The sequence below is a fragment of the Malaclemys terrapin genome, chromosome 1 (assembly GCF_027887155.1).
Source record: "Malaclemys terrapin pileata isolate rMalTer1 chromosome 1, rMalTer1.hap1, whole genome shotgun sequence".
NCBI classification, from domain to species: domain Eukaryota; kingdom Metazoa; phylum Chordata; order Testudines; family Emydidae; genus Malaclemys; species Malaclemys terrapin.
The window spans coordinates 294,936,367-294,955,124 of record NC_071505.1 but is presented as its reverse complement, the minus strand read 5'-3'; the positions used below and the strand labels follow the sequence as shown (position 1 = coordinate 294,955,124).

The following is an 18,758-nucleotide window of genomic DNA, read 5'->3' as shown; positions in this document are numbered from 1 at the left end:
ATCTATTTTTCCAGATTTTTCTTCTCTCCCTTTTTCTATTTGACCATGAGTAAAAACTACTTTGTTTATGCTGAGATCTTGCCTTTGCTATTCCAGCCTACTAATTAATTTACCCTAATTAGCATACCCTCAATATCTTACAATCTTGCATGTGCTGAAGGATTCTTCATGGTTCCATTTTCCTACTAACAACAATGACTTCTTTAACAGTTATTCACTTTAAAACATTACTACAAGTTGTAAAATCAATTTTTAAGCAGAACTCTAAATCAGTGGGAAGTGCTACTTAAAAACTGATGGCAGACTACAACCCTGAATGGAAGTGGTGGATAATCATTTTCATCATTCGTCTTTGATGTGCAGCATTGTTCTCTGTAGCTTTATTACTTATCTCCACTTGCTCTGCAACTTCTAGCAAATCTTTCAAAGTAATAAAGGAAACTATTCATCTCTAAACTCCAAAAATATCCCAAACTTTAGATATGAACATAACATACGAACATAAGAATGGCCATACTGGGTCAGACCAAAAGTTCATCTAACCCAGTATCCTGTCTCCTGACAGTGGCCAATGCCAGGTGCCCCAGAGGGAATGAACAGAACAGGCAATCATCAAGTGATTCATCCCGTCTCCCATTCCCAGCTTCTGGCAAACAGAAGGTAGGGACACCATCCCTGTGCATCCTGGCTAATAGCCATTGATGGACCTATCCTCCAGGAACTTATCTAGTTCTTAACACTGCCTTTTTAAATCAAAGAGCAACATTTTATAGCAGGGGTCCCCAATGCGGTGCCCGCGGGTGCCATGGCACCTGCCAGGGCGTCTAAGTGCGCCTGCATACTGGCCGACGGACGAGCATCCACCAAAATGCCGCCGAGAAGCAGCGTCATCCAGAGGCATCGCTGCCGAAATGCCGCCAATTTTCAGTGGCATTTCGGCGGCGACGCCTCTGGATGACGCTGCTTCTCGGCAGCATTTCGGCGGCGACGCCTATTGACATTCGGCAGATGCTCGTCCGCCACCACGGTCCTCCATGGCTCATCGTCTGGCGCCCGCCAGACGAAAAAGGTTGGGGACCACTGTTTTATAGAGTTGCCCTTTTGCCGAAGCCCTTTCTCTGCAATCTTTAAAGCTCTGCTGAAAGTTGTTCCACTGTGTGATTTAGCTATGAGAAAAGCACTTTTTATCTTTGCAATTAAGCAGTTCTCCCCAAGGGGTAGGGGGGAAGCAGCGGAAATTAGGAAATAAAGGAACACACCCAAAGCTGTCTGAAATTTATCTGAAATAGAGATCTAAAAAGTTATTCTAACATCCTGTTTTTGAAAACAGAATGTTTTGGAGGCTTTCAGGGACTGGCGATAGTTCCTGGTGATTGCCAGTCGCTCAGTTTGATTCCACATCCATCTCTATGAATCAAAGATCATAACTCAGTGTTGAACAATGCGCACAGCTAATTACGATTTTTTTTCTGTACTAAATACAGCACACAAATATAAACTGGTACAATTCCATGAAGAATTTTTTTTTTTTTTTTTTTGCTATTTTATATAAAAATCTGTTAGTAAAACACTTTTACCTAGCAATTTACTTAACTGCATACTTTGACCATTAGCATTGTCCATTTTATTTAGCTAAATTAACTGAAATCCTTTAACAATTCCTCTTCCCTTGTCAATAATCTATGCTTCCAAATGTGCACACTTTGAATTTTCTTTAAAAACATTTTCCTACTCACTGTGCATTTTAATGATCATACTAATTAGCAATTATTTAGTGGCCTCCATCCAAGCATCTCAAAACACTTTATAACAATTATTAAGGTTGCCTATCCCTTTGCGGTAACATGTATAATCCCCATTTCACTCAGAGAAACTAAGGCACAGAGAGTGTACGCAGATTGTTCAAGGTTAGTATAGGAAGTTTGTGGCACAGGAATAGTTCTAGTGACTCACAGTCCCATGTCTTAACCATAACAAATTCCTTCCTCTTTTTACATATCTATATATTAAAAAGAAACATTTACATAATTTGTGTTTAACTATAGATACAATACTTCCTACTGCCATCTCTCATCTGTTGAAAATAACTAGATGATAAATGCTTGCAAGAAATTCCTTGTATGAAGAACCTGGTGGACTATTAGTTTTTTCAAACAAGTTTACATGCAAACAGGTATATTCCAGAATCATGGTTTAATAAATATTTCTCAGCAGTAACATATTCATCTTCCTTTCTCTCCTCCAATATTTGGGAGATTTCATAATACAGGAAACAGAAATGACTTCAAACATGCCAAATCATATCGCATGATGGCAATGTATTTTGATATAAAGAAAACTTCAATACAAAACCACATCATTGCTCTAACTAATCAAAGTTCTTGAGCATAGTTTCAAAGGGCTATTAAACTTTGAGATAAATTCATTTCACAATAAAACTATTTAGTACAGTAGCCAGAATACAGCTGAAATCACTACTCATCACCAAAGACATCAACTTAATAGTAAAGATTTAAACGTCTTTAAAAGCATCTCATTCTGAGTCTGTAGCAGCCATGGTTGATGACCAGCTAAGTAGCAAATACATGAAACATTACATGAAATTTTAATGACACAGTTTAAGGCATGTTGGGTACACAGATTCCCATGGTGGTGAGTCACCTATCAGCAAATTAAGTTTGTTATAACAGCATGTTGAATTCTATTGGCTTAAATAGTCTTAAAGGACAGAGAGAACTACAGTAGTGTTGACACTATCAGAATAAATTAGATTAAAAAAACATGTCCAGGATTCAATTTATTTATATTTGACACTAAGCCATACAGGATTCTGGCAACTGACTTGCTACTTACCACAACAAAGACAATTACACATTTTTATGGTGTTGCTCTTATGGCCACAACAACTTCGAAAATTTGGAAAGCTTTCAAGTAATGAAAGCCCTACATTGTTTTATTTCAATAAAATGTTTAATTAACCGTTCACTTTTAGGTGGACATTAGGATTTAATGACCCTATTCATTTGCTTATTGAGGGCAAGGTGCTCTCTGGGGTAGGAGGAAGCAGAAGCTGTAGCAGCTGTTGCTGGCAGGCAGTCTCCCAGCTGTGATGCTGGGAGCCTGTTACAGACAGAAATTTCCCACCTGTCTCCCTGCTCCATTATTGTAGCTGGCGTACATGTTCCACCCACAAGTGGTTATCAACAAGCCAGTATACATTAAGTACAAGTGAGGATGACAGAAGCAGTGCTGCCACTAAGGCAGTAGCCAGCTAAAGAGATGTGCAAATCCATTCTCTGCTAAACCATGGGATGATTCATGGTCTTTAATCTGATGTTGGTAAAAGCAGGGATGGGCTCCTCCTTCTTCCTCCCCATCTGGAGACACCAAGAGGCTTGCTGATGGAAGCTCAATCTTTGCTAGTACTGGCATTTGATCAAGGGCCCAAACTCAATCCTCACTCTAGCAGAGGACCAGGTTACACATGTATCCTCCATCCTACCTTCAGTCTTGGAGCTAGGATACAGATTGAGAGGAAAATCTCTTATAACTATATTAGCCTCCCGGCAGCTGTTTCCTCCTGCCCCAGACATCAAAGTATGCCCAAGAAAAACTTGCCCTCACTAAAGAAGTGGAGGCAAGGTCATTAAAAGACAAACTCTTTCCACAGATTAACTGCTAAAGAAACATGTTTTTTAAATGGGGCTTATTTAAGGGCTTTCCATATTTGAAAAGCTGATTGGACCAACACTTTGAAACTTAATCCAATAAAAAGGAAAGAGGAAAACATTGGAAGATTGGCAAAGTGCTAGATCATGAGGACTCCAAGAATAATTGACGTTCTAGTTCTGTGGTTTTCAAACTGCGGGTCGCAACCCAGTACTGGGTCGCAGAATGTAAGGCACTGGGTCGCGGCGGTTCTGATCAGCACCCCCAAGCGGGCCGTTAAAGTCCCATTGGTGGTGCTGCCCGGCTAAGGCAGGCTAGTCCCTACCTGTTTTGTCACTATGCTGCACTCCGGAAGCAGCCAACAGCAGGTCTGGCTTCTCCGGAAACAGCCAACAGCAGGTCTGGCTTCTAGGCAGGGGGGCCTGGGGGCTCCACATGCTGCCCCCGCCCCAAGCATCGGCTCCGCACTCTCATTGGCCGGGAACCACGGGAAGGCCGTGTCTGCAGGCAAAAGCTGCGTGGAGCCGCTTGCGCGCCTCTGACTAGGAACTGTCTGCTATGGCTGCTTCCGGGGCGCAGCATGGTCCACGGTGCCAGGACAGGAAGGAAGCCTGCCTTAGCACTCCAACTGCACCCCTGGCCGGGAGCCACCTGAAGTAAGTCCACGCCCCAATCCCCTGCCCCAGGCCTGAGCCCCCCAAACCTGGAGCCCCTTTCTGTATCCCAAACCCCTCATCCCCAGCCCCAGCCCAGAGCCTGTACCCCCTCCCACACCCCAACCCCCTGCCCCAGCCCTAAGCCCCCCCCAAATCCAGAGCCCCCTCCTGCATCCAAACCCCTCATCCCCAGCCCCACCTCACAGCCCTCACCCCCACAGCCTAACCCTCTGCCCGCTCCACACCACAAACCCCTCGTCCCCAGCTCCGTTGGGTCGCAGACATCAACAATTTTCTTCAACTGGGTCACCAGGAAAAAAGTTTGAAAACCACTGGTCTAGTTTGGATGCCTTAGCTGAGGAAATATAAATAACACTATGTAAATGACAATGGCTAAAAGAAATTGTGTTGGATATAAGGAAGAAAAATATTCATTATTTCTCCCTTATGATCCAAGATCATGTCAGTCTGCCTGAATAGGATGGAGATATTCAAAAAACAAGCCAGTGAAGTTGTATATAAACTGAAAACTTGACAGCACGTTTAAGATTGGGGGTTTTCAACTATTGTTTCTGCAGGAAGTCACCTTCTGCAGCTTAAGATAAGGACACTGCTTCTAGTGTGGTACGAAATGCCCCATTTTAACTATGTGAATTGTCTGGGTTGAAAGTGAGGGCTTTCCTGTGACCGGGTAGATGGAAGTGGCTAAGAAATTTGTTTCAGTTTTGAAGTGCAAGGGACCCTAAAAGTTGTTTCTCTGCTCAGCCTAATTGTGTAAGGACTTCTCGCCCTGCCAGACAGGAGAAACTTCTTAGTTGTCTGTCTGCAGGGTCTGCTTGAGGTCAGGCACAGCCAGCAGCAGAGCAGTGATCCCAGTGGGAACTTGTAGCGGGGTGGACACCCGCTCCTGCCTGAAAGGGTCTGAAACAGCCCTGGGAGAAGGCTGGTAGCTGCTAAGCTGGGCTGATTGGGGAAGCAGCTGTAGCTTAGGGTTACCATATTTAACAAATAAAAAAAGAGGACCCTCCACAGGTCCCTGGCCCCGCCCCAACTCCGCCCCTTCCCCGCCCCAACCCTGCCCTAACTCCGCCCCCTCCTCCCTCCCACTCCCAGCCACGCGAAAAGGGCTGCCTGCGCGCTACCGGCTTCACGGTTTGCCGGGCAGCCCCCAGACCCTGCGCCCCCGCCCGGCGCTTCCCCAGAGCAGCTGGAGCTCGGGAGGGGAAGCGCCCAGCCGGGGGCGCAGGGTCTGGAGGCTGCCCGGCAAACCGTGAAGCCGGTAGTACTTGGGCTTCGGGCAGCCCCTATGCCTCCGGACCCTGCGCCCCCGGACGGGCACTTCCCCTCCCGGGCTCCGGCAGTGCAGGGTCCGGAGGCATGGGGGCTGCCCAAAGCCCATAGCGCTCGGCTCTTAAACAAAGCCGAAGAGTCAGGGGAGGAGCAGAGCCGCCACAGCTGGAGGCTCTGCTCCTCCCCTGACTCTTCGGCTCTGTTTAAGAGCCGAGCTGCCCAAGCGCTACCGGCTTCGGGCAGCCCCCATGCCTCTGGACCCTGCACCACCGGAGCCCGGGAGGGGAAGTGCCCAGCCAGCGGCTGGGGTCCGGAGGCAAGGGGGCTGCCTGAAGCCCATAGTGCTCGGGCAGCTCAGCTCTGAAACAGAGCCGAAGAGTCAGGGGAGGAGCAGAGCAGCCGCGGGAGGGGGAAGTGCCCGGCCGGCATTTTCCCGGACATGTTCGGCTTTTTGGCAATTCCCCCCGCACGGGGGTTTGATTGCCAAAAAGCTAGACATGTCCGGGAAAAACCGGACATATGGTAACCCTACTGTAGCTGGGCCATACCCTAATCAGGCTTCAGCTGGCCTATATAAGAGGCTGGGAGCCAGGAGCTCAGTAGAGTCTCTCTCTGCCTTCAGAGAAAAAAGGGCTTGGCCGTAGGAAGCTAGACAGGGTACCTGGTAATAGGCCAAGGGGTACTGGGGGTTGCAGAGGACAGCCCAGGGCTAGGCCAAGGCAGCCGGTCCAAACCCAACCTTGCTGATGATGAGTGGCCTATACTGCAGTCTGCCCCAGAGAGTGGGGGCTAGTTGGTGACTGGCAGTGGCCTTATTGTGAGGTGAGGTGGGGTTAGGGGTGGGGGTTCCCCAGGAAGGGGAGACCCAGCGTGTGTGGGTATTGCCAGGGGGCAGGACCTGGGAGGGACACGGGGCCAGTGCAGAGGACAAGGCGGATCACCGCCCGCAGAGGGCGCTCCAGAGGCTGGTGAGCTAATTCCCTGGACAACCGGCAGGAGGCGCTGCAGGGGTGAGTCCGGACCTCCTACATAACTAAAGTTTCATGGAGGTAAGGAAAGGAAAATTCATGCCACATTGCTGTTTATCTCCCACTTATGAAACATACAAAAAGAAATCAGAGGTCTTGCTATAGATCAGATACCTGAGTTCCTGGATGAGTCCTCTCACCATTAAAGATAGCAACATGATTCATATGCATCAAATGCTATCCTCACTTGATGCCTTATACACTGGAGTATCTTTTTCTGGAAGTCCTCCAGTTTGTCCTCTACATACAATCCTGGATGGGCTTCAAAGCCAAGTAAAGAGGAGCAGCAGTGGATGAGGCCAGACGGAGACCCTCAGCTTGCCCCAACAGCAGCAGTAGCATCCCTCCCAACCCGCCAGAGGACAACTCATGTGGGTAGCCATCAGTACCTTTCAAGCAGGTGTGATGAGCACAGTAGGGTATGGCTAGGTTCCTGACCGCCTTAAATCAACATTTACTGTCTATTTAAGTTTAGAGAAGTTAGTCTAGCCATGATAGTTGAGGGAAATCTATTACAAAATTTATTTTTCAAAAATGATAAGCAAAATGTTATACCAAAGTATATCAGTTAAGCTAAAGTGGAAAATGCAGTACAAACTCAAACACAGTATGTCACAAAGGAATTGAACCACTGTGACAGACGTGAAGAGAATTTTTTCAGCTGCTTATATACCAATTCTAGGAGTCAGGGTAACAATGCAGAGGAATTGGAAATGCTGATTGATTAGAAGAAATTTGATATAATTGGTATTACTGAAACTGGCATGATTGCCATGTTAAAATTGGTGGTTATAACTTGTTTAGGAAGGATAGCGTGGGGGAGGGTACTCTAGGCTAAAGCCTCTATTACCTATTTCAGAGTTATTGATAACTCAGAACCACAGGATCCTGAATGCATATGGATCAATGTGCTCACAAACAAAGTCCAGGAGGAGATATCAGTGAGAGTCTATTATAAACCACTGAATTAAGCCAGACACCGGATGAAATATTCATTAAGCACCTGTCTCTGTGCGGAAAGAAAAGTGTTATGGGTATTTCAGTTTGGGAGCAGCGGAGGCACCAGCACTTCAAGCGCGTGCCTGGGGCAGCAAGCCCCGGGGGGCACCCTGCTGGTCCCTGCGAGAGTGGCAGTCAGGCAGCCTTCGGCGGCATGCCTGCAGGAGGTCTGCTGGTCCCGCGGATTCAGCAGCAATTCGGTGGCAGGTATGCCGAAGCCGCAGGACTGGCGGACCTCCCACAGGCATGCCCCTGAATCCGCGGGACCAGGGACCTCCCATAGGCATGCTGCCGAAGGCAGCCTGACTGCTGCGTTTGGGGCGGCAAAAAAAGCCACTGTTGGGAGACATATGCTGGAAGTCTCATTCAGCCAGTAGTAAAACATCATTAGTTTCCAATAATTATAGACTATTTTCTAACACAAAAAGGTATTGAACCAAACACCAGGTAACTATTTTGAACCTTTGTGGATGCAGATGAATCAATCACTGGACTGGAAGTTGGTGGTAGCTGCCCAGGGACCAATGATCATGACCTGATTACATTCAATCTGAGCAAACAGAGGACCATCCCAAACCAATAATATTTATACTTGGTGATTCAAAAAGGCTAATTTCCTAAAAATTAGGAAAATTATGAGGAAAAAATACTGGGAGGTAAAACTTGGACAAAAAAAAGTGAATGAAAATTGGGAGTTCTTTAAGAGGAATTTATTAGATGGCCAAAAAGCCAGAATCAAGAAAAAGGACAACTTTGGCAAGAAACCCATCCTGGTTTAGTAGTGAAGTGAAGACAGCAATTAAAGATTTAAAAAAGCAATATATAAAAATGGGGAAATAGCAAACAATATACATTAGAAGTTATGAAGTATAGAAAATTTAAGGGAAACTTAAGACATTGGGGAAAATGGATGGACAACAGTACTGGGGATAATACAAAGGATTTTTTTTTTTAAAGTCTATTAGGAACAAAAGAAATTCTGTTAATGGTATATGCCCATTACTAGATGGAGAGAGCAAAATTGTTAATGATGCAGAAAAGATAGAAGTTGTCAATAAATATTTCTGTTCTGTATTTGGAAAGAAACAAAGATGTGCTTGTATTACATGATGATAGAGTACTTTAATCATCATCTTCCAAGGATAAACATTTTTAAATAAGCATGCCCAAATAACTTGTACACAAGAGTCCTAAAACAGTTGGCTGAGGAGATCTTTGGACAGCTGATGTTAATTTTTAATAAAACTTGGAATACCAGTGAAATTCCAGAAGACTGAAAGAGTGGTAATGTTGTGCCAGTGTTCAAAAAGGCAAGTGGGATGACCCAGGGAACTACAGGCCTGTTAGCCTGACATCAATTCCAAGCAAAATAATGGAAAAGCTGATACTGGACTCATTTAATAAAGGATTAAAGAATAGGAATATTATTGTTAACATGGTTTTATAAAAAATAAACAAATCTGATTTCATTCTTTGAGATTACAAGATTTGTTTATAAATGTAACTAGATATAATCTATTTAGATTTTTGTACGGCATTTGACTCAGTACCACTCAACATTCTGATTAAAAAAATTAGCATATACAATACCAATTAAATTCACAATAAGAACTTGCTAACTGACCAATCTAAAAAGGGGTTCTCAATGGGGAATCATCATCCAATGAGGGTGCTTCCAGTGGGGTTACACAGTTCATCAGTGATTTGGAAGTAAATATCAAATCACTACTGAAAAAAATCTGCGGATGACACAAAGACTGGCAGATTGGTAAATAATGATGATGAGGTTAGGGCAGTCATACAGAACGAGCTGGATTACTTGGTAAACTATGTCCATTCAAACAAAACGTGTTTAAATACAGCCAGATGCAAAGTTTTCTAGGAACAAGGAAAGCAGGCCATACTTAGAGACTGTACCCTGAAAAGCAGAGGCTGAAGACTATTTAGTGGTTATAGTGGACCAACAACTCAATATGAGCTTCCACTGCAATGGTACCGCCAAAAGGGCTAACGCCATTTTTGGGCGTATGAAGAAAGGAGTATTAAAGTAGGAGTAGAGAAATGATTTTATTTCTGTGTACAGTGTGGGTGAGACAGATACTGGAATACCACATCCAGTTCTGGTGTCCACATTTAAAAAGGAATGTTGAAAAATGGGAGAGCATGCAGAAAAAAAATTAAAAATATATATATATTTGAGGTTGGAGAAAATGCCTTACAGTGAGAGATTTAAGGAGCTCAATCTGTTTAGTTTATCAGAAAGAAGATTGAGAGGTGATTGTTTACAGTGTATAAGTATTTTCATGGGAAAAAACACTAGGTGCTCAACGGCGCTTTAATCTAGCAGAAAAAGGCAAAACAAGAATTAACAGCTAGAAGCTGAAGCAGACAAAATCATATTAGAAATTAGGCACACATTTTTAACAATAAGGGTGATTACCAAGTGAATTGGTGGATTCTCTATCTTTCAAAGTCTTCAAATCAAGACTGAATCCATTCTGGAATATATGACTTGGCCAAACACAAGCTACTGGGCTTGATATAGGACTAACTGCATGAAATTTAAATGCCTGGGATATCAGGCGTATACAATGATATCAGGTGGTCAGACTAGATCAGGGATAGGCAAACTTTTTGGTCTGAGGGCCACATCGGGGAATAGAAATTGTATGACGGGCCATGAACGCTCACAAAATAGGGGTTGGAGTCCAGGAGGGAGTGAGGGTTCTGGTTGGGGTTGTGGACTCTGGGGTGGGGCTGGAGATGAGGCGTTTGGGGTATAGGAGGGTGCTCTGGGCTGGGATCGAGGGTGTTTGAAGAGTGGGAGGGATCAGGGCAGGGGCATGGGGAGAGGCTCAGGGGTGCAGGCTCCGAGCAGCACTTACCTCAAGCGATTCCCAGAAGCAGTAGTATGTCCCTTCTCCAGCTCCTATGCGGAGGCGTGGCCAGGTGGCTCTGCACACTGCCCCATCCGCAGGCACCGCCCCTGCAGCTCCCATTGGAGCACCAGAGAGGGCCATTGGAGCACACAGGAGCTGGAGTAGGGCCATGCCACGGCTTCCGGGAGCAGCATGATGTGCCCCCCTCAACCCAGTGCCCCGGGTGGAGCACCGGAGCGGGGCTGAGCCGTGTGGTGCAGCCCCTCCCTGATCCAGTACCCCGGCTGGAGTGGGGCCGAGCTGCGTGGTATGACCCCTCCCCGACCCTGCACGCCGGCTGGAGCGCAGGAGCAGGGCCGAGCCGCGTGATGTGACCCCCAACCCAATGCCCTGGCTGGAGTGCCGGAGCGGGGCAAGCTCCAGACCCTGCTCCTCAGTGGGAGCTTGCGGGCTGGCTAGTTTGCCCAGCCCGGACTAGTAACTTCTGGCCTTAAAACCTATGGATTCACATTGGTCTTTTACAGAAGTAGTTATGCAATGGAATTGCATTTGTATCACAACTATGCTTTGAGAGCCAGTTTCTAAGAGGAAAAATGTTTAAATCGTTTTTAAGATGTGAAAAAAATCACATTCAAGAGAGACTTTTGGTGGACCACATGTGTCTCCTGGACACATTTTATAAGGATGCAATCACAATAGATTCATTGCAGTGCTCAAGTACTGCTGGAACACTCCAGAACACTGTTCCACAACTTTTTTGGGTTGATGGAATGGAATCATGCAGCACTTCCAGTACTTGTTTTCTGGCACTTGGAACCCTCTGTATCAGTAAGAAATGCCTCAAAGAAAACAACACACTAAAAGCTACAATTAGTGTCTGATGAGAAGCAGAAAATAAGTTAATCAAAAGGCATCCAGAATTAACAGAAGCTTGTTACTTAACTTAGCATTTATTATTCTACAAATAGAATATTCTGCAGTCGATTTTTAAACACTTCTAAAATGCAAATTTAAATTATCTAAACGTGAACATCAAATTAGTGCCAACAGTTGCTAATTGAAGTCCAGTTTGGCTATTAAACTCTACAAAGAAACTCAGAGCAACAAAACAAAATGTGAGTTAAAAGAGAAAGATGTTTGGGTTTTCTAATCAAGAGCTTTCATAACCAGAAAGTTCAAAAGTCCATGTAAGTAATGTAACCTTTCTGGAGGTAACTATAAAGCAGATTACAACTGTTCATTACAGGATGCACTTGGGAATGGAGAAATTTAGAAAATTCCAAAATAAAGACAGACTAGAATATTTGAACACAAACTCTTTGTAGTCAGACAGTTGAACCTCTCCATTCAACACTGCTATCACCAATGTGTTAATTTCATACAATAATTAGGGAGCACAAGATAGTACCATAGTGTAGTCAGTGCTTTCTGCAACAGGACAATTTTTAGCGCTTTTCTGTCGGGAAAGTGAGGTGCAGAGAGTTAGTGACTATGCTGATTTGGGGTCTGCTTCAAAGCCCACTGAAGTAATTGGAAGGTTTACCTTTGTCTTCAGTGGGCTTTGGATCATGCCTTTTCAGCCGCAGATCTGAAATTGCTTTAGAAGATGGAGAGGCTGAGGCACAGACAGGTGACATGACTTGCCCAAGATCACCCAGCAGGCCACTGGCAGAGCCAGGAACAGAACCTAGGCCTTCCAAACCCCAGTCCAGTGCTCTATGCACTAGGCCTTACCGCCTATACACTGACATCCTAGCTAAATAAAACACAGGCCTAGAAATCAGGTGACCAGAGATCTGTTACTTCCTGAGTGATCTCTGACAAGTCATTTATGCAAAAACTGTCAGACTTGCGTGCCTTTGTGATGCATCTAAATCCATAGTTAGGCATTTACATCATTGGTGCTTAATCTCATAAATGAGTTGATTTCCATTAGTAAACTTATTTAGGTGCTTAAAATGTGGATCTAGGACAGGGGTGGGCAAACTACGGCCCGTGGGCTCCCTGCCTGCCCTGGCCCCATGCCGCTCCTGGCATCACGTCCCTGCAGCCCCTGGAGGAGGCAGGAGTGAGGGCTCTGCGCGCTGCCCTTGCCTGCAGGCACCACCCACCACAGCTCCCGTTGGCCAGGAATGGGGAACCGGGGCCAATGGGAGCTTCGGGGGAGGTACCCACAGGCAAGGGCATTGCACGGAGCCCTCTGCCTCCCGGGGCCGCAGGGACATGGTGCCAGCCGCTTCCAGGAGCGGCACAGGGCCAGGACAGGCAGGGAGCCTGCCTTAGCCCTGCTGCGTGCTACCACCACCCCGGAGCCGCTCAAGGTAAGTGATGCCGGGCCGGAGCCCGAACCCCAAGCCCTTCCTGCACCCCTACTCCCTGCCTTGAGCCACCTGCCACACCCTGCACATCCTACACCCCAACCCCCTGCCGTACCCCGCATCCCTCCCTGCACTCCAACCCTCTTCCCTGAGGCCCCTGCTGCACCCCGCACCCATCCTGCATTCCAACCCTCTGCCCTGAGCCCTCTGCCCCCCCCGCACACTCCACACCCGTCCTGCACCCCAATCCCTTGCCCTGAGCCCCTTCCTGCACACCACACTCCCTCCCCCATCCCAACCTCCTACCCCAGCCCTACATTCATGGCCCTGCATGCAATTTCCCACCCAGATGTGGCCCTCGAGGCTTAATTTAAGGCACCCAAGTTTGTAAGTTTTGGGTTACATATTTGTGCCATAGTTTTCTTTTACTAAGAAAGTGACTTAATCACAGTCCATACTAAGACGAGGACCTAACCCCTGAGTAGAGAAGCGAGCTCAAGACTCCTAGGGCCTGAACCATTGAAGCCAATGCAAAGATTTCCATTTACTTCAGTGGGCTGTGGATCAGTCCCCTAAGGCATAAGGAAGTCAAAACCCAAAATATAACTCTATATAATTGGCTTGCTTACAGTAAGCAAGACAATTGGTTGCTTTTAGCAACAACATGAAGTAAAACCTACACTGTGACTGAAAGTTAACAGCGCACACATAGCCACAGTCTGCTCAGTTCATCTTTCCAGCTCCAATATATTTAGAAATTGAAAACTGAGTATGCTTCTTGGTTTAACAGGAGTCTCCAAATGTGGACATTTAGCAGGTCATAAATGTGAGGAAGTAGAGCTCAACTGCTTCACTTCCATCAAGAAATCGGGGTAAAACTGTTTGGAGCGAAAGAGAAATTTGCCAGTAAGCCTCATCTGATGCATTTCTGACTTCTGATTGCTAAGCTTCACATTGAAAAACCAGGCCACACCCCTGTGAATAAGTTCTCTAATACCTACCATCATTTACAATGGGAATAGAGTATACGCTATTTGCTAACCAAGCCATGGCTTAGGTGTGATTGCTTAACATTTAGCTTGAAAGAACTGCATCAGTCACACACATGCACAAGGATTTCTTCTTCTAAGACTGTGAAATACACATTTTTGGCGCCAGAAAGAGACTAGCATATCTAAACTGAGGGTCTCCTCATGCCATCCTGTAAAGGAGTTCTCTTTAAAATTTACAAAGTATTTTAATAAGCAGAAATGTATTTATTGTATTAGGCAGTGACTAGTAGGAATAATTACAGAAAGTACAAATAAGTGATTCACTTTACAAAATTATCAGAACAGGTATATTACTTATATTGCGGTAGAACCGAAAATGTATTAGGTGCTTTACAATCAGAGGAAAATTATTTCCCTGCCCCACAGAATGTACAATTTAAAAAGACAAAGACTAGTGAAAAGGAATAAAACATACATGCACAGTGATCGAGGTGATAATAGACATGTCTTATTAGTTAGAAATTTAGCTGTGTGTGATTTTAATTGTTAGGCTCACTAAATTCTCCTTCCCAATCCCACAACATATTGCTTTATTCTCCCCTCTGCTTCCCCCCTTCCCCCAGTAGATTCAATTCTACTGTCTTTATAATCTTCCCTTCACATATATTAACAGTTCTCGTAGGAAAAAATAAATAAAATATGCCCCATTGACTTTCTCTGACTTCAAAAAGGGCTGCTCACATGAGGAAAGTTATGCATCTGCTGAAGTGTTTAGAGAATAAGATCTAAAACTGCTTAATCAGCTAGTCTGTTTCTTGATAAGCATTATGTATCATCACAAGGAAGGATACTTTTTACAAAAATATATCTTTAAGAAAATTTCAGAGGTAGCCATTAAGAATTTCAAAATGTAAATAACAATTTTACTAACAAAGAAAATGAAATGTTTAGATGTGGGCGTTATTCCGCCAGCCCAAAAGTCTTTCACAACTAAAAAGAAACAAAGATTTTGCACTGAATTTGTCAAATAATTAAAAAAATAAAAATAAAAGCACTTTTGATGACAAGGGACTTTTTCCTGCTACATAAAGAGTTAATCGCAGACTGCTCCACCATTCTGAGTATTTGCATGCCTCTGAGGTATATTTCCTGCCGACATATTATCTGATTAAAGAAAGGCAAACTGAATTGAAACCATTCTTTCTTTTAAGTCCAGCCTCTTCTTCCTGTGATGTCATATTACAAATTGACTGAGCTCTTCCCCCCACCCCCATCCCCTTTCAGAATAAGCAAGGCATACTACACACTCAGCATCTGAGGAGGAGATCTAAATTCAGCAAGAACAAACACGCTTTGGAATTGTATTTCTGAATTTCTAAGCAGCCTGCTTTCCGCCCTGTGGGGGTTAGCATGCAGGCAAGTTGAAAAGCTTGTTTTACTGCAAGGCGGCAGTGAAAGAGGTGGAAACTCCTACATCTTACAGAGCCCAGGAAATCTTTTCCTAAGGAATCTCAGTTACACATTCCCAGTTAAACAACTTTGGAAAATCTGCGTTTAAAGTACTTCTCTACTTTTTGACTTGCAGTTGAACATAAAGCAGCAAGTTCTGTATCAGCTTCATTAACAACTGGGAAAACAAGAACGTGGAATTAAATGCAAGGATGACCTCATCTGTTGCCTGTAAGACTATGTTTATTATCGCCCAGGACTGGATGTGTGACTATTGTGGAATTTGGAAGAAAAGAATGATCTCCTGCTGATTCCCAGAGCAGTATCTTCCTACTGCAACATTCATGTTTCAACGTGGAAGTTTTAAAGTAAAATGGGAAACTTATGAAATCACTCACAGACCAAATTCATCTGCAAGCTACCCAGAGATTTTAAAGCAGTTACGGCAGAAGGGCTGCTAACAACAAAAGGAATTCAACATTGCAAATTTAAATTGCCATTATAATGGAAAGCTCTAATTGCTCCACTGAGGACTCCTTTAAGTATATTTTATATGGATGTACGTTTAGCATGGTGTTTGTCCTTGGTCTAATATCAAATTGCGTTGCTATTTACATTTTTACATTCACATTGAAAATGCGAAATGAAACAACAACTTACATGCTTAATTTAGCGATATCTGATCTGCTTTTTGTATTTACATTACCCTTCAGGATTTATTACTTTACAATAAGAAACTGGCCATTTGGAGATATATTTTGCAAGATCTCTGTCACCTTGTTTCATACAAACATGTATGGAAGCATTTTCTTCTTGACTTGTATAAGCGTAGATCGCTTTTTAGCCATAGTGCACCCATTTTGGTCTAAAACTCTTAGAACCAAAAGAAATGCAAAAATCGTCTGTGTTGCAGTATGGATAACTGTACTAGCAGGAAGCATGCCAGCAAGCTTTTTTCAGTCTACTAGCATCCAAAATAAAACTGGACAAAACCAAAACACATGTTTTGAAAACTTTTCTAAGGATACATGGCAAACCTATATATTAAGGATTGTTATCTTCATTGAAATTGTGGGATTTTTTATTCCACTGATCTTAAATGTGACCTGTTCTACGATGGTTTTAAGGACTTTGAATAAACCAGGTACATTAAGTCGGAACAAGTTAAGCAAAAAAAAGGTACTCAAAATGATTTTTGTCCATTTGGTGATATTCTGTTTCTGTTTTGTGCCATATAACGTTACCCTAATACTTTATTCTCTTATGAGAACACAACCATGGACTAATTGTTCATTAGTAACTGCTATCAGGACTATGTATCCTATCACTCTATGCATTGCAGTTTCAAATTGTTGTTTTGACCCTATAGTATACTATTTTACATCAGACACTATCCAAAACTCAATAAAAAAGAACAGATCAGCTAGAAGACGCAATTCCAGATTCTCTGAAATTCAAATTACTGAAAATTTTATTCAACACAGCCTCCAGACTTTAAAAGCTAAAATATTTGACAATGAATCTACAATATAAATGGAGAGAAAATACTGGGACTGAAATGCACCTTTCTTCAGCTGTGAAAATGTTTTCTTGTACACTGAATAAACTTTCTTCACTTAAAAAACTGTTTATATAACGATTAAAAATAGGAAAAAGTTAAATGTCACTTGTAAACATACTTCATAGAAAAATGTAATTATTGCAAGAATTACAAATATCTTTATAGTTGTCAGTTTTCTCTTCTGCCTTTGTCACAGATTCCATGACCTGTTTGTCCCTGCTGTGTCTCCTTACAATTTTGAACCACACAAAAACAGATATTTGGAAACCGAAGTTGATACTAACAAGGCCCAAAAGTGTTTTACAATTCAACATATTATGAAGTTAGAAGACTAGGTCTTCACATTGTTTTGTTAACAGGTTAAAACACTTTAAATAAAAAATTAAATTGTGAAGACATTATTTTAGGCTGCAACTATTTTGTTTACATGCGGATTTCTTAATATCTGGATTCTTCAAAGCATTGATCAAGTTATTGCAACTCTGGTGTCAGTTCCACAGGTTCCATACCCACCATCTTTTGTAGGATTGGTTTACAAAAGTTAAGCTATTCCTTTGTAAAAATAAATTTATAGATGGATTAAAAAGTATGTAAAGTTACTGAAACAAGATTTGTCAGTTATTTAGATAAAAATATTGCTGACAAAACCAACTCAAAACTGTTCCTAAGAAACTACAGCAAATACGACTAAAACAAAGACTAAAATAAGTGTTCTGTTTGGGTTGTGTAATTTAACTTCAAAAGTGCTTCTTTGCTATTGAAAAAAAATCGAGTATTCCTCACATGAACAAAGATATCCTAGGTGACATATTAAATATTATTTTCCAAGAAGACAAGAAATGGCAGTTAGCTGTTTATTGTAAAGTACCCTCTCCTAGATGTTCTGTATGTCACATAAGCACCATAATTTTGATGTCTAGGTTTTTAAATGTGAGCTTCTTATACATTTAGAGATAATAAAAATATTTATTTATTTGAGATGCCTGAAAACTGCTGCAATAAATCCGGGAATTTTTAAGAATTAAGAGCTTATCTGAAGCAAGATGCAACTTTGTTTAAAAGTGCCATGTGTTTCATACATTCTTCAGAAGCTGGAGTATTGTGCATATCTTGCTCAGAATTTGTTTACCTTTACTGTAAATAATAAATATTTAAAAAGTTAAAGAAGTGTCAAGTGGTGGTTTCTCCCAAAGATGATAAAGTCTGGAATAAAAATTGAACTAAAGTATACTTGTGTTCTGGATTTCTCTGTTCAGTTATAATATGTAGATATGTTACTAGCAATTCAAGCACTCTTACTTCTGGGCAATCTGAGGAAGGCTGAGTTCATGTTACAGAAAGCGTGTACTGCACTTGCATTTTGATGTTCAAGTATATCGTCCAATTGTGTCTATCACTAAGTTTTATTCAAATTTCATTTTAGGTTAGAAATACATATTGGTTATGGTTATTGAAAATGTACATTTGTGCTACTTAAAGAGCTTACCTTAGCAGAATTTCATTCTGAACGACTTTGGCAGCCTAACCATACAGCAATATTACTATCCCACAGTCATATAGAAAGGAAAACCCAAGGTATCACAAACTGAAGTATATACTACAAATGTGGTATAGAATTCAGTGGATAATGGCCTGGGTAATCCTCCATGATGACAGGAAAGCTTGAATGCATTCTCACAAGAAAAGTTTGCCATAAACATAAATGCTAAGGGTGAGTTTATAAAATGAAATGGGGGATCCAGAGAAAAATAAAAGAGAAATACATATACAATCAGAACTAGTATGTCATCATTGACATTAACTCTAACTCCTAAAAAGCACAGTATAACATGCAGTTTCATAGTAAATTCTTATTTACAGCGGAGTTTGACTCTGCAAAACAAAATTTTAAAACTTGTGCCTTACAGTACAGGCACA

At 42.8% G+C, this 18,758-nt stretch overlaps 2 protein-coding genes across 6 annotated transcripts in view; one reads left to right on the top strand and one right to left on the bottom strand.

Moving 5' to 3' along the window:
- Positions 1 to 18,758, bottom strand: part of RB1 (RB transcriptional corepressor 1) — a 161,066-nt gene that overhangs the window by 47,138 nt on the left and 95,170 nt on the right. The gene's annotated exons all lie outside the window — the stretch shown is intronic.
- Positions 15,127 to 18,069, top strand: LPAR6 (lysophosphatidic acid receptor 6). The gene has a single exon (XM_054014755.1). It carries the CDS (start codon positions 15,785 to 15,787, stop codon positions 16,811 to 16,813), a length of 1,029 nt encoding a protein of 342 aa, XP_053870730.1. The 5' UTR covers positions 15,127 to 15,784; the 3' UTR covers positions 16,814 to 18,069.